We start from the raw sequence: 24,347 nt of genomic DNA, 5'->3' as shown, positions 1-24,347 counted from the left end.
CTAAAGGCTTGCTTTCAAGGCAGAGCTGAGTAAATGTTAAATGAAAGCTATTCTGCATTGCCTCCACGGTACCACTGAGATCCAGATAGCTACTGGGGCTTTGAGAGAGAGGTAGGCTGCCCTGCTGGGTGATAGCTAAGCAGACTAAACACCCAGGAGACTCTCTTCTTCTCCCCAGAGACAAACAACCCCACCCACCCTTGTCTGCTAGCTAGCTTCATGTTTATTTATCCACTCATTAATGTGGGGTTTTTCAGGGATTTATCAGTAAAACCAATATTTTATGTCAGCTGTGAAAAGCGTTGGCCCTCAGTGTAATGGATTGTGACTTTAGCAGTCACAGCAATGAAGGCCTATGGCAGCTCTGCTGACAAGCATCACCAGCCAGAGAAGGGAGAAAGAGGGGGAGCACGCTCATCATGACGTGTCATTTCAGCAAATAAGGAAGGAAACCAACTGAAATGGTTGTTCAATTACCGAGATTGCTAAAGATACATGCATGTGAATAAATATGAATCATATAATATGGTGACTAAAATGCATGTTATATTAGTTTACAAATAAAGTCCATATAAACTATTTATTAGTATATGACCTAATGCTTGAATATGTAGCCTACAGTATTGCGTCACCAAGCTAACATTATACAGCCCATGCAATCTCAGATCATCAGATAGCTAGGCAGACAAAGTCAGAGAACACGGGGGAGGTCTACAATAAACAAGCAAGACGATGTCATCAAGTCAACCCATTTTTCTTCACAACAAGAATGGCTGTAGCACTTTGGCTGTGGGTGATAGCATCTCTGTGTTGTAACACAGCCAGTCCCAGAGGGAGTGAACTCCTGGGCTATTTCAGACCAGTTCCATGCCTACGTGGGGCCTGGCTCATCTAAGGATGTGTCCCAAATGGCACCCTATTCCCTATAAAGTGCACTACTTTTAACCAGGACCCATAGGGCTTTGGTCAAAATAAATAGTGCACTACTTTTGACCAGGGCCCACAGGGTCTTGGTCAAAAGTAGTGCACTATATTGGGAATAGGGTGCCATTTAAGACGCATCCTTGCAGCCCCAGGAGTAGGACTCCTCCTGACTCCTCCTGCTGTATGACTGCCACGTGGCAGCCATGGAGTGGCACATCATGTTGCTAAGGCAAATCAAGATTATATAGAGACAAAGAAGATGCTACGTCATTGTTAGGTGTTACAATGATGCCTACTTGTAATAGAAACAAGAGCATTACATTGGTTAGGATGTCCCCCAAAAAACGACTCCCTAAGATGTCTTAAATTAGTTTGGGCAGTGGAGATAAATGCTGGCAAAAAACATGGCTGCCATTTTTGTAGTATACTATTGATAACTATTTGAATAGCTAGTTCTAAACAACCCTACTGAAACGACACAACTACTGAATCTTGCCTCGTTTAAAAACAAACCGTGTGAATGATATAATAAGAAGGAGGTAGAGTAAGAGAGAAAATAAATTAGGCATATGTGGTCTTCACACCTCGTCCTCCATGCTACACTCCATGCTACACACACAGGCCAGGCCAATCCAGAGATGTGTCAATCGAAACTGAGACACCAACCTCAGAGGCCGGATGTAGCGCAGATTCTGTTCTCCTTTCTCGCTTGCCTTTTCACACAACGTGTTTTTTTTCCCTCTAATCAGGTGAGATTTTATCAGGCTCTTCTCTGTCAGTAACCGCTATCGGTTGTGAAATTTCAGAAGGTAGAGCGTGTGGGAACCAGAGTATCAGTTGAGCTCATCTTGTGGAGGACCTTTATAGAGGCCGAGGCGGTTTCTGAAAAGGCGAGAAACTTTACAAAACACAACTCTGAGGCTGTTAAATGCAAACTGACAGTGGAAATAGTTTCCTCTCCCCCCCTTCCTCTCCCCCTCCCTCCTTCTGTCTCTGTGGTTGTTTGCTTTTTCTATTTCAGCTTCACAAGATTGTACTTGCTGATTGCAAGATCGATTTACAACTTTGAAAATAACAGTTGGGAGAGGCTGTGTCTGTTTTGCATGTGTCTGTACAGCCGATGGAAAAGACGCCAGATGTGATAGTCCAGCCTTAGAAATCCCTATCAATCAGAGCATTCTGAGCCATGAATACAAAACACCTGAAGGACAAAACTGAGGATGAGAGATGGCCTCTCCCTGCGACACAGCCATTATGTAGCAGTAACACTGCCATTCAGCACAACCTCCATTCTTCTCTGGATAAATCAATGCTCTACATGCAATATCAAGATCAAAGTTAATCCTTTGTGCTTACAATTGAGCTCACGTATTGAATTTCAGGGGGTACAATGCTGTGAGCCATTAAAGCTCCCATAACAGCTCACAGTATATCCCCTGTCATTCCATTACACAATCCCCATAGAGCTGAGAAAGAGATACATTTTGGTTTAATTTTGGTTCCCTGGTCGGAGACGATGGCTGACTTTTACCTCAGCCAAACAAATAATGTAGGATAAATTGCAGAGGTCCTGTTAACTGCAGCAAACACACTATCCACTGGCGACCTTGGGTGACCTTGGGGACAGGCTCTGAAACAGCTCTCTAGGATTAAGGGATTTGGGGAGAATATAGGAGGAAGGTTTTGTGGCGTTAGAAGTTAACATGGTATCTGAAGTACTTTGCCTGCTTGGTGGTGACTCAGGTGAGAATATAGAACCTAGTTTGAGAGAGACATAAAATGTGCTAGTTAGAGTTGGTATGTGATTATGACAGAGAAAAAAGAGAGCGAGATAAGGGAAGAGAGTGAGAGAGAGGAAGATGGACAACTGTGTATATAGCCAAGTTATAGATACTCATTGTGTATTTATTATTACTTTTATTATTATGTGTTTTACCTTTGTATTACTACTGTATTTTCTTTCTCTCTGCATTGTTGGGAAGGACCCGTAAGTAAGCATTTCACTGTTAGTCTACACCTGTTGTTTACGAAGCATGTGATAAATACAATTTGATTTGATTTGAACCACTGAGTGCAGTTCCAGTATCCTAAGCCCCTATCCAAATAAAATGCTTGCAGCCAGGCCTGCTGCTGCTGTCCTTCCCATATAATACCATCCAGCCAGGCTGGCCAGCTCTAGCCCAGCCAGGCTCCTCTCCTCCTTCTCCTTTCAGAAGCATTAGCATAGCTGGCTGCACAGGGACGGCTGCTCCATCAGTAATGTCATGGGCACTTTAACATGATGAAGCGTGCGGTGGCCCCGCTGGCATGAAAAATTCACCCGACCCGTCCGCCGGAGAGGAGAGGGATTGACTTTGCAACAATGAGTTAGAGGAACAGATGTGTGATCTTTAAGGCATGCGGGCCTCTGTTTTGGGTGAGCGAGCAATTTTAATTCAATTTGATATTTCTTTTCGAACTGCCACTCGGCTGACAGGCCGGCTCAGAGGCTTGAGCCAGCCAGGCCAGATAACAGTTAATAGGTGGGATCAGATCAGAAATACAACACGCCAGAGCGGCAGGTTGGGGCATGAGGCCTGCCGCCATCGCTATTGCCATCCATCAAGGTGGCAGTTCAATGATTGTCAAATAATTACCCCTGTCTAAACCCATCTTTAATAATTAAGTATGGATCTATCTGCGGATCACAGCATCTACCTGCCAGATAGGAAGGAACCATCTCATATACATGATAATAAAATTCATTCATAAATGGATTCAAATCCATTGGTTGTGTGGCAATAAACAAATCTGAATTAATCTGAATCTGAATCCCTGGCTGGAGGCATGGATTGCAGTTCCATCTGAGGACAATGGAATCTGAAATGTGTAGGCTATGGCTTTATATGGGGTTACTCAAGCCAAGGTATATACGGTAACATGCAACATATCATTTGGTAATTTCATCTCAACAGGTTTGGGCCTTTCTCCTCACACACCTGCTTCAGTTTGACTGACATACAGTACCAGTCAAACGTTTGGACACACCTACTCATTCCAGGGTTTTTCTTAATTTTTACTCTATTCTACATTGTAGAATAATAGTGAAGACATCAAAACTATGAAATAACACATATGGAATCATGTAGTAACCAAAAAAGTGTTAAACAAATCAAAATATATTTTATATTTGAGATTCTTCAAATAGCCAACCTTTGCCTTGATGACAGCTTTGCACACTCTTGGCAGAAATGTGACGAACTGACTTGTTGGAAAGATGGCATCCTATAACGGTGCGATGTTGAAAGTCACTGAGCTCTTCAGTAAGGCCATTCTACTGCCAATGTTTGTCTATAGAGATTGCATGGCTGTGTGCTCGATTTTGTACACCTGTCAGCAATGGGTGTGGCTGAAATAGCCGAATCCACTCATTTGAAGGGGTGTCCACATACTTTTGTATGTTGCTGCACAGTGCCTTCGGAAAGTATTCAGACCCCTTGACTCTTTCCACATTTTGTTACGTTACAGCCTTATTCTAAAATTTATTAAATCGTTTTTTCCCCCTCATCAATCTACACATAATACCCCATAATGACAAAGCAAAAACAGATTTTTAGAAATGTTTGCTAAAGTATTAAAAGTTAAAAAACGGAAATATCAAATTTACGTAAGTATTCAGACCCTTTACTCAGTACTTTGTTAAAGCACCTTTGGCAGCGATTACAGCATTGAGTCTTCTTGGCACACCTGTATTTGGGGAGTTTCTCCCATTCTTCCCTGCAGATCCTCTCAAGCTCTGCCAGGTTGGATGGGGAGCGTTGCTGCACAGCTATTTTCAGGTCTCTCCAGAGATGTTCGATCGTGTTCAAGTCCAGGCTCTGGCTGGGCCACTCAAGGACATTCAGAGACTTGTTCCGAAGCCACTCCTGTGTTGTTTTGGCTGTGTGCTTAGGGTCATTGTCCTGTTGGAAGGTGAACCTTCACCCCAGTCTGAGGTCCTGAGCGCTCTGGAGCAGGTTTTCATCAAGGATCTCTCTGACTTTGCTCCGTTCATCTTTGTCTCAATCCTGACTAGTCTCCCAGTCCCTGCCGCCGAAAAACATCCCCACAGCATGATGCTGCCACCACCATGCTTCACCGTAGGGATGGTGGCAGATTTCCTCCAGACGTGATGCTTGGCATTCAGGCCAAAGAGTTCAATCTTGGTTTCATCAGACCAGAGAATCTTGTTTCTCATGGTCTGACTGTCTTTAGGTGCCTTTTGGCAAACTCCAAGCGGGCTGTCATGTGCCTTTTACTGAGGAGTGGCTTCCGTCTGGCCACTCTACCATAAAGGCCTGATTGGTGGAGTGCTGCAGAGATGGTGGTACTTCTGGAAGGTTCTCCCATCTCCACAGAGGAACTCTAGAGCTCTGTCAGAGTGACCATCGGGTTCTTGGTCACTTTCCTGACCAAGGCCCTTCTCCCCTGATTGCTCAGATTGGCCGGGCGGCCAGCTCTAGGTTCCAAACTTCTTCCATTTAAGAATGATGGAGGCCACTGTGTTCTTGGGGACATTCAATGCTGCAGAAATGTTTTGGTACCCTTCCCCAGATCTGTGCCTCGACACAATCCTGTCTCTTAGTTCTACGGACAATTCCTTCGACCTCATGGTTTGGTTTTTGCTCTGACATGCACTGTCAACTGTGGGACCTTATATAGACAGGTGTGTGCCTTTCCAAATCATGTCCAATCAATTTAATTTAACACAGGTGGACAATCAAGTTGTAGAAACATCTCAAGGATGATCAATGGAAACAGGATGCAACTGAGCTCAATTTCGAGTCTCATAGCAAAGGGTCTGAATACTTATGTAAATAAGGTATTTCTGGTTTTTTATATTTAATACATTTTCAAAATGTTCTAAAAACCTGTTCTCGCTTTGTCATTATGGGGTATTGTGTGTAGATTGTTGAGGAATTTTTATTTATTTAATCAATTTTAGAATAAGGCTGTAACTTAACAAAATGTGGAAAAAGGCAATGGGTCTGAATACTTTCCGAAGGCACTGTATAGTGTATGTTGTTGATTCTTCTCTCCACATTACATCAACAGCTTTATGAATGAATCTGTTGGTTTATAGTTTGCTGAATTAACTGGTAGAACCTTGAGGCGCTTGTGCTTGACTCAAAGCCCATGTGAAAACCATTTCCAGGAAAGGTGGGTGAGAAGTCTTGGAGTGGGATTAGGAAAACCACGGCTGTGAAAGCTGTACTCGATCCATTTCCAAACTGTCACGAGGCCTTTAAGAAGCAAACAAACCCTCTTTAATCTCTCTTAATCATACTTAAGCATGAATGTTTCATGTGGAAATTCCTGGTTACAATTTAAAGGCTTTTTGCTCCTTCCTGGGGGTAACCCCGCTATGGTCGTAGTCAGCTATGTTCCTGATACCATGAATCCCATTGGTCACAAGAAAGCCTCACGAGGCATACACAGAAGCTAGGCTACATATGCATATCTGACTACAATAAGAAAAATAAGAACTGTGGTGTCTGCTTCCAACAATTGATAATGAAGTGTAGATTATGCATTCACTTTGAAACAACAACATGTTCTTAGATGTTCTAAAAATGCAAGGACAGAGTTAGTGATTGGTTCTTATTAACAACAGTGTTCTTAGATGTTATAAAAATGCAAGGACAGAGTAAGTGATTGGTTCTTATTAATAACAGTGTTCTTAGTAGCATTGCAATATGCAAATTACAGCCACAATAAGGAATGCCAGACGACAGTAAACCTAATATTATATTCGGAACGGTGCATAACCCAATGTTATGATGATTACATTTGACTTTCAATGTTTTCCATTTTGCATAAAAACAACAACTACTAGGGTGGGGGGGGGGGGGGTACAGCCTATTCCCCAATGTAGCTTTGCAGTTCCTGCTTATGCCTTACTTTAAATAAATCTCATCGTAGCAGTGGCAACAAATGTTTATATTTCTCCTCCTCCCTTCAGAAGCCGGAGAGATAAAAGTCAAACCCATCTGTCTCAGTCCCAACTTCTCTCTCCTTTCTGGTTGTGCCGTGCCGTGGAGAATTTATCACAGCTTTAACGTGTTATAGTGAAGTGCGTCTGCATCCTCACTGCTCTGCTCTGCTCCCCCTCACATCATCATTCTCATCGCCTTTCACTTTCCCAGCTGATCCCCCTTGGATGGAAAAAAAACAGGGTGACAAATAAACAACGGGTAAACATGTTTAAAAGGATCTGATGCCCGGTAATGGGAAAAAAAAGCTTCCGTATTGTTATTACCTTTCATGTTTGTTTGGCTTACAGAAGGAAGAGCAAGCTATTGTCCCTGTCAGCTAATTGGATCAAGGTTGTTGCATGGAAAACAAATGTGAATGAATGGTTGAATAAGGTACACGCTGGACAAAAGACAATGGAACTGAAATTGCTTCGAAAATTGTTTTCTTTTCCTATTACCAATGTGAAAGAATGGAAAAATACAACATAAAGGTGCATTTATGGCACAATCTCAAATGTCTGAATATACAAGACAATTGTCCTTCAGTATCTTTTCTTGTTCTTTTCAATGGTCTCCATCTATTTGTAAAGAAGGGCTGCATCTACAAAATACAGGTCTACTGCAAAATGAACTGCATTTAAAATACTATTTTTTTATTGTGCATAGCTAAGTGATGTTATTTGGCACAGAGGAGACATTACAGCTCAGAAACAGAATATCACTGATCCAATTAAAATCTGGCTCCAAAGTGTTACCGGGGTCTCGCTGATTCCTGCCCTGAGCACTCGCCATTTTCCAACGAGTCAAAGCAAGAGATAGGAACACGAAACATAAAGAAAAGAAAATAGAGACCTTATTTCCAATCTAGAGACGGCTGCCTCCCCTTCCTTTCCCTCTCCTCCGACGCGGATCCATTTAACCTTGAGGAGTAATGAGATCTGACTTGCTTAAATGTTAGCATTCTTAAATCATCAGGAACTGCCTCAGAGGAGACTATAATCACTGTGCCAAATTGCTGCGCTCGCTAATTTCTTTTCTCACAAGCATTTGCTTGCAGTTAGTGTCGATTATTCAAGAACAGCCATTTAATGCTCCCGGGTCCCAAGAGGTGTTACATTAAAATGTAATAACTAGCAATGTAAATGAAAACAAAAATCATTACTTTTTTTTATTCCCTTCATCCACCACCTCCCTCCCTACCTCCCTCCACCCCTCCATCGTGGGAGTAGGGATCTAATTCTCGCCCCATCTGGCAGACGTGATGGAGCCAGGCCTGGACGACCCGCTGCCATGGCTTGACGCTCTGTGGAGGAAGGGAAGGAGGGATGGTGGGAGGGAGGAAGGGAGGGAGAGCAGGACACTGGGTACCAGATTTGCCTTCTCTAGTCTGGGAACGGGGAGACTTGGAGACAGCAGGGTCCGCTTAATCTCCCACATGTCCAGACCTGTTCCACACTGTGGCGGGCGGAGAGGTGTCAGTGAAAAACAGGAGGGGGTTCACACTGTGGTGGGCGGAGCGGTGTCAATGAAAAACAGGAGGGGGTCCACACTGTGGTGGGCGGAGCGGTGTCAATGAAAAACAGGAGGGGGTTCACACTGTGGTGGGCGGAGCGTTGTCAGTGAAAAACAGGAGGGGGTCCACACTGTGGTGGGCGTAGTGAAGAACAGGAGGGGGTCCACACTGTGGTGGGCGGAGTGAAGAACAGGAGGGGGTCCACACTGTGGTGGGCGGAGCGTTATCAGTGAAAAACAGGAGGGGGTCCACACTGTGGTGGGCGTAGTGAAGAACAGGAGGGGGTCCACACTGTGGTGGGCGGAGTGAAGAACAGGAGGGGGTCCACACTGTGGTGGGCGGAGTGAAGAACAGGAGGGGGTCCACACTGTGGTGGGCGGAGTGAAGAACAGGAGGGTGTCCACACTGTGGTGGGCGGAGTGAAGAACAGGAGGGGGTCCACACTGTGGTGGGCGGAGTGAAGAACAGGAAGGGGTCCACACTGTGGTGGGCGGAGTGAAGAACAGGAGGGGGTCCACACTGTGGTGGGCGGAGTGAAGAACAGGAGGGGGTCCACACTGTGGTGGGCGGAGTGAAGAACAGGAGGGGGTCCACACTGTGGTGGGCGGAGTGAAGAACAGGAGGGTGTCCACACTGTGGTGGGCGGAGTGAAGAACAGGAGGGTGTCCACACTGTGGTGGGCGGAGTGAAGAACAGGAGGGTTGCGTTAACGCAGGATGCTGGTTCTTTTCACACAGAAAAGCAAAGATAAAACACAGAAAAATATTCTTGCTGTGTTTTATAAACGCAGATCTAAATTGCTTCTTATTGTAAATTCTGCTTGGCTTTAGTCAGGGTTCGCTCCAAATCATGAATGTAAAAAGAGTAATTTCGTGCTTCAGTTGCACTTCTCCACTCGGATGAAATATATACTACCGTTCAAAAGTTTGGGGTCACTTAGAAATGTCCTTGTTTTCGAAAGAAAAGCAATTTTTTTGTCAATTAAAATAACATCAAATTGATCAGAAATACAGTGTAGACATTGTTAATGTTGTAAATGGCTATTGTAGCTGGAAACGGCAGATTTTTTATGGAATATCTACATAGGCGTACAGAGGCCCATTATCAGCAACCATCAGTCCTGTGTTCCAATGGCACATTGTGTTTGCTAATCCAAGTTTATCATTTTAAAAGGCTAATTGATCATTAGAAAACCCTTTTGCAATTATGTTAGCACAGCTGAAAACTTAAAGAAGCAATAAAACTGGCCTTCTTGAGACTAGTTGAGTATCTGGAGCATCAGCAATTGTGGGTTCGATTACAGTCTCAAAATGGCCAGAAACAAAAAACTTTCTTCTGAAACTCGTCAGTCTATTCTTGTTCTGAGAAATGGAGGCTATTCTATGCAAGAAATTGCCAAGAAACTGAAGATCTCGTACAACGCTGTGTACTACTCCCTTCACAGAACAGCGCAAACGGGCTATAACCAGAATAGAAAGAGGAGTGGGAGGCCCCGGTGCACAACTGAGCAAGAGGACAAATACATTAGAGTGTCTAGTTTGAGAAACAGGCGCCTCACAGGTCCTCAACTGGCAGCTTCATTAAAAAGTACCCGCAAAACACCAGTCTCAACGTCAACAGTGAAGAGGCGACTCCGGGATGCTGACCTTCTCAGAATGATGCTGACCTTCTCAGAATGCCCATCTTAATCTTTTCTTTTTATTGGCCAGTCTGAGATAAGGCTTTTTCTTTGCAACTCTGACTAGAAGGTCAGCATCCCGGAATCTACCTACATGTACATATTATCTCAATTACCTTGACTAACCAGTGCCCCAGCACATTGACTCTGTGCCGGTACCCCCTGTATATAGCCTCGCTACTGTTATTTTACTGCTGCTCTTTAATTATTTGTTACTTTTATTATTATAATTTTTTTAGGTATTCTTTCTTCAAAACTTAATTGTTGGTTAAGGGCTTGTAAGTAAGCATTTCACTGTAAGGTCTACACCTGTTGTATTCGGTTCTGGTTGGTTGGGGGCCCATGGAGGAGGTCTGGGAAGAATGTGATACACTCTCCCACTGGGGATAGGCCTGCCTAGTAGTGAGGCAGGTACAGATGACTGCTCTGTGTGATGTAGGGAATGGGATATGTTTGGGACCCTTTGACTGGATAGAGAACTACATGGAGGGCCGTGGTAGGCTGATGAATAATTGGCTAAATGCCAACAAATATTTAATTGAAGCTCTAAGCAAAACACAATTTCTCACATTATCGGGAAATATGTGACTATATATCAGAACCAGTGTGTACTATTTCTGTTTCATCCATGCTTCAAAGACAAAGCAAAGACACATCTTGGTCAGATAGTGTCTATGTCAGATGAGAGATAGTGAAACAGGTAGCTTTCATATCAACAGGTGCATGGGGCCTTTGAGGAGACAAAGACAAATCACGTCTACTCTTCCCCATCTGTCTGGTGTACCCAGAGACACAGACTTTAGCTTTACACTGACTGACTGACTGACTGACTGGGGATTTACATATAGTCAAATAACACCAATAATGACACAGAGAGAGTGAGGCTGCTGAAAGTAAGCCATCCAGCCTACACTATGAGATCAGACATCTGCCAGTGGGACTACGCCACTGGTTGAATGCCACATGGAAAACCGGATAAGCAATTATGATTAAGCGCCTTTATCTAAAGACAAACTCATCTGCAATTTTGGAGATCAGATCTGGCCCGCGTGTGTGAGAGCACGTAGATGGGAAACACTATGCAGGGCCTGGGGGGGGGAGATGACAGGGCTTGGCTTGTCAGCCGTGGTGGGGAGGGGGGTGGTGGAGGAGCCAGGGGCTAGTTAGGGCCCCCTTACCACGAGCTAGCCTGCATGGGCATGCTGCACACCACCAGGGTGAACTTTGAACGTTCAAGGCCCGCTGTTGTTTGCTTCGTGCAGCATCAGCGAGCGCCCACACGCCTCACACACACATTACAGGAAATCTGGGTTGTACCTGCTCTGCGCATCTGTTAGCCCCAGGCCTAACCGCAGTGAAATGAGGTGACATCGCATCGTGCTATTGTTTTCTTACTTTCTCAGAAAGAAGAGAGAGAGAGAGAGAGAGAGAGAGAGAGAGAGAGAGAGAGAGAGAGAGAGAGAGAGAGAGAGAGAGAGAGAGAGAGAGAGAGAGAGAGAGAGAGAGAGAGAATGAGAGAGAGAGAAAGAGAGAGAGAAAAACCCCACAAACAAACAGCCAGTAGTAGGTGAAGCTGATAAAGAAAAGGATATAGCTCCTCCAGCACCTCCCCAGACTATGCTCTCTACTCTACAGTACGTGGCCTCAGGGGACGTAATATACATCACTGTCATTAAGTTATTTTCCTCATAAACAGAGCAAAATCAGCAGGAAGTATAATTATACCGCTCCTCCTGTAATCTGCCACCTTACCTGCTGCTCCACCAGACACATTCTGGAGAGAGGGAGGGAGGAGGAGGGAGAGGAGGTGTGGGAGGGGGGGGGGGGTTGTGTCGCATGTCGACTGTCAGATAAGGGAAAGGAGAAAACAAAAATCATGACAGAAAACCAAATGAGCGAGTGTGTTGGCGCTGGGAGTCCCAGAAGCAAGGCTCAGGGGCTCAGATGGAAGAAATTGTGGTTTCGTTGAGTGATTAGAAGACGATCGGCAGAACATGACCTACTTACTAACTTTTTGTATGGTTTCGCGAACCGCACACTTATGTGGAGGGGATATGATTGGCTCTGGTGAGTTTCTGGAGGGGGGAAAGCCAAAGATAATTCTATGGAATGTACTATTATCATCTTGTGTGGTTACTTTGTAACCTTAAATAAGGCCTTGCCGCGAACCACTGGCAACAAAAGTTACAGCCTGCATTAGAGCTAAAGACATTCAGATTTTAGGCCTTAAAATGAAAAATGTATAGATTATCACGTAACACCGTTAAAAGGCTATGAGCCAGGGTTTTCGTACCTTTAAAATTAGCTCAGGAAGTGTTGTAGGAGGTGTGAAAGTCGCAGAGAGTGAAGCAACGGAGAAAAAGAGATGAGAAAAACGCTAGATTAAAATCAGAGACTGCAAAAGGCAGGCAGGCGAAAGAAACTGTGTTCATTTTTCCATCCCTGAAATCCCAATGCTGGTATCCACAAGGGCCATAAAAGAAACATTTTAGCAGTGGTGTTAATATGCCAGCCCCAGGCTCTCCTTCATTTCAGGCTTTGTTTAGGCGGTGGTGGGAGCTCTTGGGGTTCGGTGAGGCCCACGGGTCTTTAGTCTCACAGTACAGGTTGTTTGCTCTGCTCTCAGCGCTGTGCCAAACAAAACCAAATCAAATCAAATCAAATGTTATTCATCACATGCTTCGTAAACAACAGGTGTGGACTAACAGTGAAATGCTTACTTACGGGTCCTTCCCAACAATGTAGAGAGAAAGAAAATAGAGAAACAATATAAAAATAAAACAGGTAATAATAAAAGTAATAATATTTATACAATGAATAACTTGGCTATATACAAGGGGTACCAGTACTGAGGCGATATGCAGGGGTATGAGGTAATTGAGGTAGATATGTGCATATAACTAGGAATAAAGTGACAGATAGTAAACAGTAGCAGCAGCGTATGTGATGAGTAAAAAAAAAGTTCGGACAAAAAGGGCTATGCAGATCGTCCTGGTAGCTATTTGGTTAACTATTTAACTACAGCGAGGGAAAAAAGTATTTGATCCCCTACTGATTTTGTATGTTTGCCCACTGACAAAGAAATTATCAGTCTATAATTTTAATGGTAGGTTTATTTGAATAGTGAGAGACAGAATAACAACAACAAAATCCAGAAAAACGCATGTCAAAAATGTTATAAATTGATTGGCATTTTAATGAGGGAAATAAGTATTTGACCCCCTCTCAATCAGAAAGATTTCTGGCTCCCAGGTGTCTTTTATACAGGTAACGAGCTGAGATTAGGAGCACACTCTTAAAGAGAGTGCTCCTAATCTCAGTTTGTTACCTGTATAAAAGACACCTGTCCACAGAAGCAATCAATCAATCAGATTCCAAACTCTCCACCATGGCCAAGACCAAAGAGCTCTCATAGGATGTCAGGGACAAGATTGTAGACCTACACAAGGCTGGAATGGGCTACAAGACCATCGCCAAGCAGCTTGGTGAGAAGGTGACAACAGTTGGTGCGATTATTCGCAAATGGAAGAAACACAAAATAACTGTCAATCTCCCTCTGCCTGGGGCTTCATGCAAGATCTAACCTCGTGGAGTTGCAATGATCATGAGAATGGTGAGGAATCAGCCCAGAACTACACGGGAGGATCTTGTCAATGAACTCAAGGCAGCTGGGACCATAGTCACCAAGAAAACAATTGGTAACACACTACGCCGTGAAGGACTGAAATCCTGCAGCGCCCGCAAGGTCCCCCTGCTCAAGAAAGCACATATACAGGGCCGTCTGAAGTTTGCCAATGAACATCTGAATGATTCATAGGAGAACTGGGTGAAAGTGTTGTGGTCAGATGAGACCAAAATCGAGGTCTTTGGCATCAACTCAACTCACCGTGTTTGGAGGAGGAGGAATGCTGCCTATGACCCCAAGAACACCATCCCCACCATCAAAAACATGGAGGTGGAAACATTATGCTTTGGGGGTGTTTTTCTGCTAAGGGGACAGGACAACTTCACCGCATCAAAGGGACGATGGACGGGGCCATGTACCGTCAAATCTTGGGTGAGAACCTCCTTCCCTCAGCCAGGGCATTGAAAATGGGTCGTGGATGGGTATTCCAGCATGACAATGATCCAAAACACACGGCCAAGGCAACAAAGGAGTAGCTCAAGAAGAAGCACAGTCTCCTAGCCAGTCTCCAGACCTTAAGCTCAGAGAAAATCTGTGGAGGGAGCTGAAGGTTCGAGTTGCCAAATGTCAGCCTCGAAACCTTAATGACTTGGAGAAGATCTGCAAAGAGGAGTGGAACAAAATCCCTCCTGAGATGTGTGCAAACCTGGTGGCCAACTACAAGAAACATCTGACCTCTGTGATTGCCAACAAGGGTTTTGCCACCAAGTACTAAGTAATGTTTTGCAGAGGGGTCAAATACTTATTTCCCTCATTAAAATGCAAATCAATTTATAAAATGTTTGACATGCATTTTTTTCTGGATTTTTTTGTTGTTATTCTGTCTCTCACTGTTCAAATAAACCTACCATTAAAATTATAGACTGATCATGTCTTTGTCAGTGGGCAAACATACAAAATCAGCAGGGGATCAAATACTTTTTTCCCTCACTGTAACTATTTAGCAGACTTATGAATTGGGGGTAGAAGCTGTTCAGGGTCCTGACTTGGTGCTTCGGTACCACTTGTCATGCGGTAGCCAAAAGAACAGTCTATGACTTGGGTGGCTGGAGTCTTTGACAATTTTTCGGGCCTTCCTCTGACACAAGCCTGCAGCTATCTGTTGCATAGCACCTTTTGTTCTTCCTCTCTCAGTAAGATTTGGCCATCACAGGCATGTTTCCTGCTTGTTTCCTGAAACAATCGTTAGGGCGCTCGCGAAAGAGACTAGGCGGAGAGAGGATTTCAATAGCTAGGCACAGCAGTGCAGTAAGATGTTTTCACATGTGGGAATAGAGGATGGAACAAGGCAAGACAAGATGTGCTGTCTCTTGAAAGAGGGCCTCAAAATCACAAAGATGTATTTTTTTTCCCAGATCTAAAATGGTTTCCGGTGGATACCTGGAGGGGACGGACATGTGTCTGTCTGTGTGTCTCTACCTTTGACTAATATTACACTAGTGGTGCTGAATTAATCAACTGCAGCGGCATAAAACATTCCCATTATTTATTATGTTCCCTTCAGCGTATAATCAGGTTGAAGGCTAGCGAGAGAGAGCATCGTCCTCTGTAGCTCAGTTGGTAGAGCATGGAGTGTGGTTCTTGTAACGCCAGAATGGTGGGTTTGATTCCCGGGACCACCCATGAGTTAAAAATGCACAGTATGCACGCAATACTTTTATCCAAGTCACTTTGAATAAGTGTATACTAAATGGCATATGTTAAATATATAGCGCATTCGGAAAGTATTCAGACCCCTTAACTTTTTCCACATTTTGTTACGTTACAACCTTATTCTAAAATTGAATATATTTTTATTTTTTTCCTCATCAACCTACACACAATACCCCATAATAAGCAAAAACAGGTTTTTAGAAATTTTTGCAAATGTATAAAACATTTAAAACGGAAATATAACATTTACATAAGTATGTAAATGACCCTTTACTCAGTACTTTGTTGAAGTACCTTTGGCAGTGATTACAGCCTCAAGTCTTCTTGGGTATGACGCTACAAGCTTGGCACACCTGTATTTAGGGAGTTTCTCCCATTCTTCTGTGCAGATCCTCTCAAGCTCTGTCAGGTTGGATGGGGAGCGTCGCTGCATAGCTATTTTCAGGTCTCTCCAGAGATGTTTATTTTTATTTTATTTTTTATATTTTTAGCTGAAAGAAAAATTAATATTATTATTATTTTAAAAAAAAATTGGGGGGGGGGGGGAATGGATCAGCTTAATATTGCAGATAGATTGTATCTTCTATCAATGTAAAAGCTCTCCAGAGATGTTAGATCAGGTTCAAGTCCGGGCTCTGGCTGGGCCAATCAAGGACATTCAGAGACTTGTCCCGAAGCCACTTCTGTGTGGTCTTGGCTGTGTGCTTAGGGTTGTTGCCCTGTTGGAAGGTGAACCTTCGCCCCAGTCTGAGGTCCTGAGCGCTCTTGAGCAGGTTTTCATGAAGGATCTCTCTGTACTTTGCTCCGTTCATCTTTCCCTCGATCCTGACTAGTCTCCCAGTCCCTACCGCTGAAATACATCCCCACAGCATGATGCTGCCACCACCATGCTTCACCGTATAGGGATGGTGCCAGGTTTCCTCCAGACGTAACGCTTGGCATTCAGGCCAAAGAGTTCAATCTTGGTTTCATCAGACCAGAGAATCTTGTTTCTCATGGTCTGAATCCTTTAGGTGCCTTTTGGCAAAGTCCAAGCGGGCTGTCATGTGCCTTTTACTGAGGAGTGGCTTCCGTCTGGCCACTCTACCATAAAGGCCTGATTGGTGGAGTGCTGCAGAGATGGTTGTCCTTCTGGAAGGTTCTCCCATCTCCACAGAGGAACTCTCGAGCTCTGTCAGAGTGACCATCGGGTTCTTGGTCACCTCCCTGACCAAGGCCCTTCTCCCCCGATTGCTCAGTTTGGCCGGGCGGCCAGCTTTAGGAAGTGTCTTGGTGGTTCCAATCTTCTTCCATTTAAGAATGATGGAGGCCATCGTGTTCTTGTGGACCTTCAATGCTGCAGAAATGTTTTGGTACCCTTCCCCAGATCTGTGCCTCGACACAATCCTGTCTCGGAGGACAATTCCTTCAACCTCATGGCTTGGTTTTTGCTCTGCACTGTCAACTGTGGGACCTTATATAGACAGGTGTGTGCCTTTCCAAATCATGTCCAATGAATTGAATTTGTTGTAAAAAGTTGTAGAAACATCTCAAGGATGATCAATGAAACAGGATGCAGCTGAGCACAAAGGAGAGGAGGCAGAGAGAAAGAGCCAGGGCTGATTACATGAATGAATGCCTCTGACTGACAAAGTTAAGTTATTCACAATCCACAGGAGGCTACTCTCTCCCCTCTCTCTCACATTTCTCTCCCTCTCTACCCTCTCTCCTCTTTCTCCCTCTCTACCCTCTCCCCTCTTTCTCTCCCTCTCTACCCTCTGTTCTTCATTTCCCCCCCTGGTGAGAATGTAGCCAGAGATCACTCCCCAGACAGGTAGATGTTTGTAATTGGAGGTTTAATTTATGATCAGGTTTAGGTTTGGATAATGATATCAAGCATTGTAATTTACTGATGCAAATTGTATGTTATAATGGGCTATAAAAGCCATAGTAAATCTAGGAGAATGGCCTAACACCCAGAGCATTAATTAAAGCGCTTATTAAAGCATTCAAGTCTGCGTTCAGAGCTTTTATAAATGGAAGTAGCATGTAATTTGGCCTTGATTGTGGTGTATGTAACATATGATAGAGTGGAATTATCACTATCCCTTTCCATGACATAGACTGAGAAGGTGAATCCAGGTGAAAGCTATGAACTCTTATTGATGTCACCTGTTAAATCTACTTCAATCAGTGTAGATGAAGGGGAGGAGACAGGTTAAAGACGGATTTTTAAGCCTTGAGACAATTGAGACATGGATTGTGTATGTGTGCCATTCAGAGGGTAAATGTGCATGACAAAATATTGAAGTGCTTTTGAACGTGGTATGATAGTAGGTACCAGGTGAACCGGTTTGTGTAAAGAACTGCAACGCTGCTGGGTATTTCGGGCTCAACATTTTCCCATGTGTATCAAGAATGGTCCACCACCCAAAGGACATCCAGCAAACTTGACACAACTGTGGGAAGCATTGGAGTCAACATGATCCAGCTCCGGTCAGCTGCTCCACTCCGGAGCCAGAGCAGTCCGCTCCACCGGTGCCTGATCCAGCTCCGGTCAGCTGCGCCACTCCGGAGCCAGAGCAGTCCGCTCAACCGGTGTCTAGTCCAGTTCCGGTCAGCGGCTCCACTCCGGAGCCAGAGTAGTCCGCTCCACTGGTGCCTGATCCAGTTCCGATCAGCTGTTCTACTCCGGAGCCAGAGCAGTCCGCTCCACCGGTGCCTGATCCAGCTCCGGTCAGCTGCTCCACTCCGGAGCCAGAGCAGTCCGCTCCACCGGTGCCTGATCCAGCTCCGGTCAGCTGCGCCACTCCGGAGCCAGAGCAGTCCGCTCCACCGGGGTTGTCCAGTTCCGGTCAGTGGCTCCACTCCGGAGCCAGAGCAGTCCGCTCCACCGGTGCCTGATCCAGTTCCGATCAGCTGTTCCACTCCGGAGCCAGAGCAGTCCGCTCCACCGGTGCCTGATCCAGCTCCGGTCAGCTGTTCCACTCCGGAGCCAGAGCAGTCCGCTCCACCGGTGCCTGATCCAGCTCCGGTCAGCTGCTCCACTCCGGAGCCAGAGCAGTCCGCTCCACCGGTGCCTGATCCAGCTCCGGTCAGCGGCTCCACTCCAGACCATGACATCAGCCCCTCTCCAGGTTCGGGGTCTCCCACACCAGGGTCCAGACAGGGCCTGGAGTATCGTGGGAGGAAGGAGAGGGGAAGTAGCGCGCCGAGGTCCAGACCAGACCAGACCAGGGGCGCAACAGGGAGGCGGAAAGTGAGAGGTCAAAACGCCCCGAGCCGGATCCGCCTCCGAGGCGGAATGCCCACCCGGCCCCTACCCTGTTATGTTTATGTTGTGCGGTCGGAGTCCGCACCTTTGGGGGGGGGGGGGCTACTGTCGCGCCCTGACTCAGGGGACTCTTATATGTTGAGTCAGGGTGTGCATGTTCTTTGTTGTGTATGTTCTATGTTTCGATCTATTATGTGTAGATCTATGTTGGCCGGTGTGGTTCCCAATCAGAGGCAGCTGTAGCTCGTTGTCTCTGATTGGGGATCATACTTAGGCAGCCTATTGGCACTAGTGGGTTGTGGGATCTTGTTCCATGTAAGGTATGTTGTGTGTGGTACCTTGGACTTCACGTTTCGTTTCATTTGTTGTTTTGTCGTGGTGTTTATCAGTAAATAAACATGTACGTATATCACGCTGCGCCTTGGTCTGACCCGTCCTTCAACGAACGTGACAATGCCCCTGGGGTATGTGTGTTTCAGTGTGAAATAACTAACATGTTTGATCGTAACGCTGAGATAAATTTTTGAATCTATTAGATTTACATAGAGCCTTGTACATTCTCTAATATTAGTTCTACTTTCACAGTGGTTTGGATTGAGAAAGGGCTGAAATGAACCATTCACCTCTAGTGAAAAATGCCACAAAGCCAAAATCACTTCACAGCCCTCTAGGTCGTTCTAAGTTGTTTTTCAATCACTAATATCAATTCCATTCGAAAAACCATATGCGGATATGCAGTGATGCCGAACTCCCCAACTCTTGCACAAAGCCTTAGGCGCAAAGCCAAGTGGGCAAAAGCAATTAAGAGTTCATTTAGAACAAGTCAACTATACCGGTGGATTCTGAGGCCAGGCCTGCACTAATTCACCATGTCGCCTTTTTATTTAAATGACCTCTCCCAGAGTACCTTTTGTGTTGGCGGATTTAAATGGCATCTCCACCCCTCCACCATAGGGGCGGTACATTAACTGGAAAGGGGATTTTCTGTCCCCCCCATTCAGCGTGCTGAGCACCCAGAAGCCTAAAGCCTTTATCTGGAGCAAATGATTGATGTGTTGTGGGCCCTGCTGTGGTTAACAGCCATTTTTATCTGTTGCTAGTGGCAACAGCCGGGCTCCCCTGGCGAGAGGGGAGCAGCATGCTCTTGCTCTGAAGCAGGCCCGCACACAGGGATAAACAAATAGGGTTTTCAACCCGGACAGCCCTTCTGGAGCGCCCCTGACAGACAACGCCCCACTAGAGGGGCGGACAATGTCAGGGCTCCAACCCTGTCCTGCTGGGCCATTGGTTTCTTTTACTAATTTTCACAATGTGCAGGGGCCGCTGGTATGTAGCTAGACACCTGCAAGACGATGGAAACTATGGCCGAACAGCGGGTGGTCTGGGATGTGGGAGTTTCAAGGTGAGACAGAAGAGACAAATCTACTGTGGAGAAAGAGAGAGAGCAAGAGAGAGAGAGAGCAAGAGAGTTTTAACGTAGGGGAAAGGATAGGGCCTTTGTCAGCTCATAGGGTGTATCGGTGGGTAATATGTGACGTTATGTTCACTGAGCGAGATTATAGTAAAATCACATTAAATATGTTGTATAATTTCCACTCAATTTCCTTCCTTGGCTTTTATAACAATCGGTTTATTTAACATTTAATCCGATAAATCGTGTCGTTTTGTTAAATAAACCGTGAAGCTTTTTAATAGTGCCTATTATAATTAAGTGACAAAATCCTTGTATTTGATAAAGATATTTTGTATTTTAACCTTCCTTGTGAGACAAGGACATTTATTTAGAACAAAGCGGAGGTCATGAATGCCAAATCAATTAAATGAGGCTGTTTTAGAAATGCACAGATGACTTTGCGAATGTTGTGTTTGAGTGTAGACTCATAAGCATAAAATACAATTAAATAAGCCAAAGCAGGGTAATACCCAACAGGTGTGTCTGAGAGCTATAAACACTCAAACTAGACATTCCAGCTTAGGTTGTAACCGCAAACAACATACTGATTAACCCTCCCAAAAACGTACAGTATCAGCATTCCAACTGCACCAAGTGCAGCTCAGTGCAAGGTCTATCTACAATCATTGTGAATAGTCTGGAAAGCCGGACTCTAGGCAACACAGTGACTAGGGTCAGGTTTCAATGATGGACTCTTTTGGCATAGAGGAACTACGTCACCGCCTATGTCACTACTTTATCTGCTTGAATAAAATACAAAATAGTAGCTAGCAAGATGGAGATCACAGAGGTTATTTTTAATGAGTGCATTTCGCAGGTGGCTAGTTTGCATCAGCTACCTTAACTAAAACCACTGTAAAGGTTTTGCCTGCAAACTTTGGTTTTGAATCGCGACGTTCTGGCATGTCTGCCTCTTGATTTGTTGGTATTTCAGTCCCTGGATGTTTTTTTTTATCGACGTAGGCAGTGACATAATGAGTCCATCATTGAAACCAGACCCTAGTCCAGCGTTTCCCAAACTCGGTCCTCGGGACCCCAAATTTACTTTTTTGCCCTAACACTACACAGCTGATTCAAATAATCAAAGCTTGATGATTTCTTGATTATTTGAATCAGCAGTGTAGTGCTAGGGCAAAAACCAAAACGTGCACCCCTTGGGGTCCCAAGCACCGAGTTTGGGAAATCCTGCCCTAGTCACTGTGTTGCCTAGGGTCGGGTTTTCGAGACTACATTGTGAAGGGGGGAAAACAAGAGTTGTGCCTTCAGTGGTTCAGTGGTTAAGCAGCCTAGGCTGGGGGAAGCTCAATCGCTTCCTCTGGAGTTTTTTATTTTCGTAAACTGTCTTCCTCCTCTGCTCCGTTTCAAGCCTGCAGAGGAGATCGGAGGGGCAGATAGGCACATCGTGATATTTTGACATTTCTCTCCGTCTCTTCAAGCCTATCTCGCCGAGCGAGGCACAGAGGAGGACTGGAGGTTTTTATCGAGGGCCCCAGAGAGAAAGATAAATCACCAGAAAGACTTACAGTGAGGGGGAAAAGTATTTGATCCCCTGCTGATTTTGTACGTTTGCCCACTGACAAAGACATGATCAGTCTATAATTGTAATGGTAGGTTTATTTGAACAGTGAGAGACAGATTAACAAAACAAAACTCCAGAAAAACGCATGTCAAAAATGGGGGAAATAAGTATTTGACCCCTCTGCAAAACATGACTTAGTACTTGGTGGCAAAACCCTTGTTGGCAATCACAGAGATCAGACGTTTGTTGTAGTTGGCCACCAGGTTTGCACACATCTCAGGTGGGATTTTGTTCCACTCCTCTTTGCAGATCTTCTCCAAGTCATTAAGGTTTCGAGGCTGACGTTTGGCAACTCGAACCTTCAGCTCCCTCCACAGATGTTCTATGGGATTAAGGTCTGGAGACTGGCTAGGCCACTCCAGGACCTTAATGTGCTTCTTCTTGAGCCACTCCTTTGTTGCCTTGGCCGTGTGTTTTGGGTCATTGTCATGCTGGAATACCCATACACGACCCATTTTCAATGCCCTGGCTGAGGGAAGGAGTAATCTCACCCAAGATTTGACGGTACATGGCCCCGTCCATCGTCCCTTTGATGCGGTGAAGTTGTCCTGTCCCCTTAGCAGAAAAACACCCCCAAAACATAATGTTTCCACCTCCATGTTTGACGGTGGGGATGGTGTTCTTGGGGTCATAGGCAGCATTCCTCCTCCTCCAAACACGGCGAGTTGAGTTGATGCCAAAGAGCTCGATTTTGGTCTCATCTGACCACAACACTTTCACCCAGTTCTCCTCTGAATCATTCAGATGTTCATTGGCAAACTTCAGACGGCCCTGTATATGTGCTTTCTTGAGCAGGGGGACCTTGCGGGCGCTGCAGGATTTCAGTCCTTCACGGCGTAGTGTGTTACCAATTGTTTTCTTGGTGACTATGGTCCCAGCTGCCTTGAGATTATTGACAAGATCCTCCCGTGTAGTTCTGGGCTGATTCCTCACCATTCTCATGATCATTGCAACTCCACGAGGTGAGATCTTGCATGGAGCCCCAGGCCGAGGGAGATTGACAGTCTTTTGTGTTTCTTCCATTTGCGAATAATCGCACCAACTGTTGTCACCTTCTCACCAAGCTGCTTGGCGATGGTCTTGTAGCCCATTCCAGCCTTGTGTAGGTCTACAATCTTGTCCCTGACATCCTTGGAGAGCTCTTCGGTCTTGGCCATGGTGGAGAGTTTGGAATTTGATTGATTGATTGCTTCTGTGGACAGGTGTCTTTTATACAGGTAACAAGCTGAGATTAGGAGCACTCCCTTTAAGAGTGTGCTCCTAATCTCAGCTCGTAACCTGTATAAAAGACACCTGAGAGCCAGAAATCTTTCTGATTGAGAGGGGGTCAAATACTTATTTCCCTCATTAAAATGCAAATCAATTTATAACATTTTCTGGATTTTTTTGTTGTTATTCTGTCTCTCACTGTTCAAATAAACCTACCATTAAAATTATAGACGGATAATTTCTTTGTCAGTGGGCAAACGTACAAAATCAGCAGGGGATCAAATACTTTTTTCCCTCACTGTAGGGCCAGGGGCCATCTCATTCTCCTCTCCGCTGTAAAAACAAGCAGGTGGTGAACAGCTGAGGAAATGGGCCAGATATTGTCTCCCAAACGTGTGACACTATAATAAAGCCAGAGGAACACAGAAGAGAGGAGAGGGAAGCAGGTTCTGAAACTATTCTACATCCACTTGTACCTCAAGCTGATAGTGGTGCTCAGTGGTTGTGCTGTATATTGCCTGTTGTCAGCGGTCGAGTTTTAAACAGATTAGTGTAAGGAGTCGGATTATGGATGGTGTGTACAGTCATCAACTAAGAAAACGGTTTGCTCTTTATCTCTGAAAATGTATGTGTACAGCTCATGTATGCCAATGGAGAACTAGCCATATTGTACGTTAATACATGTACCTATAAATATTATGTTCCAACAATATATTATTTTTTACAACTGAACCTTTACAATGTGCTATGGCTCTAGTCCTCAATTCCGTATGCGTCTAAATCTGAGCGTCTTCTTTTACGTCTCAAATTAACCTCTCCGATAAAGCAGCCTTGCAGGCAGGCAGGCATGTAGCGTCAGAGATGTATGTCTGGGGAAACAGCGGAGGTGTTATCTCCTATAGAAGTGGAAAACTGTCAAGAGAGATTGGGGTTTTGACCTCTTAGTGCCTAGTGACAGATAAAACCACCCCCCATCGCCCCCACCTCCCCGCCTGACGGTTTTTGGGAGAAACGGGGCAGGCAGGGCAGGAGATGGTGATCAGAGCCCAGGGCTGACCATCAGACAACACAGTTCCTGCTATCTGTAACTCTTCTCTGTGTGCCTGTCTGGCTGTCCTTCAACCCTCCGCCATCCCCTCCCACACTCCCTACTTCCACCAGCCACAACACCCCCCCTTGGCTGCCTTCGTCTCTCTCTCTCTCTCTCTCTCTCTTTCTCTCTCTCTCTCTCTCTCTCTCTCTCTCCCCCTCTCAGACAGGCTCCTGGGGGCCCCGAGGCCCCACCACAGAGCCCAGAGCACCTGCTGATAAGGGCCCCTGTACGGCCCCAGAAGCCAGAGCTTAGCACTCTCTGAGAGAGCCAACCCTCTGAATCAGTCTGCCCACAAGCAGCCCAGAGGGCTCCAC

General features: G+C 45.2%; 1 protein-coding gene across 1 annotated transcript in view; it reads right to left on the bottom strand.

The window, feature by feature from the left end:
- Positions 1–6,832: 6,832 nt before the first annotated feature.
- The window catches only part of LOC311145206 (uncharacterized protein), a 171,672-nt gene continuing 154,157 nt past the window's right edge, over positions 6,833–24,347 (bottom strand). Inside the window, exon 5 of the mRNA XM_084181420.1 lies at positions 6,833–7,097. Coding sequence (XP_084037546.1) covers positions 7,077–7,097 — 21 coding nt within the window. The 3' untranslated portion in view covers positions 6,833–7,076. The remainder of the gene's footprint in view (positions 7,098–24,347) is intronic.

The sequence above is a fragment of the Coregonus lavaretus genome (genome assembly GCF_964263955.1).
Source record: "Coregonus lavaretus genome assembly, chromosome: 17".
NCBI classification, from domain to species: Eukaryota; Metazoa; Chordata; class Actinopteri; order Salmoniformes; family Salmonidae; genus Coregonus; species Coregonus lavaretus.
The sequence above is the reverse complement of the archived record's forward strand: the minus strand, read 5'-3'. Positions and strand labels throughout refer to the sequence as shown.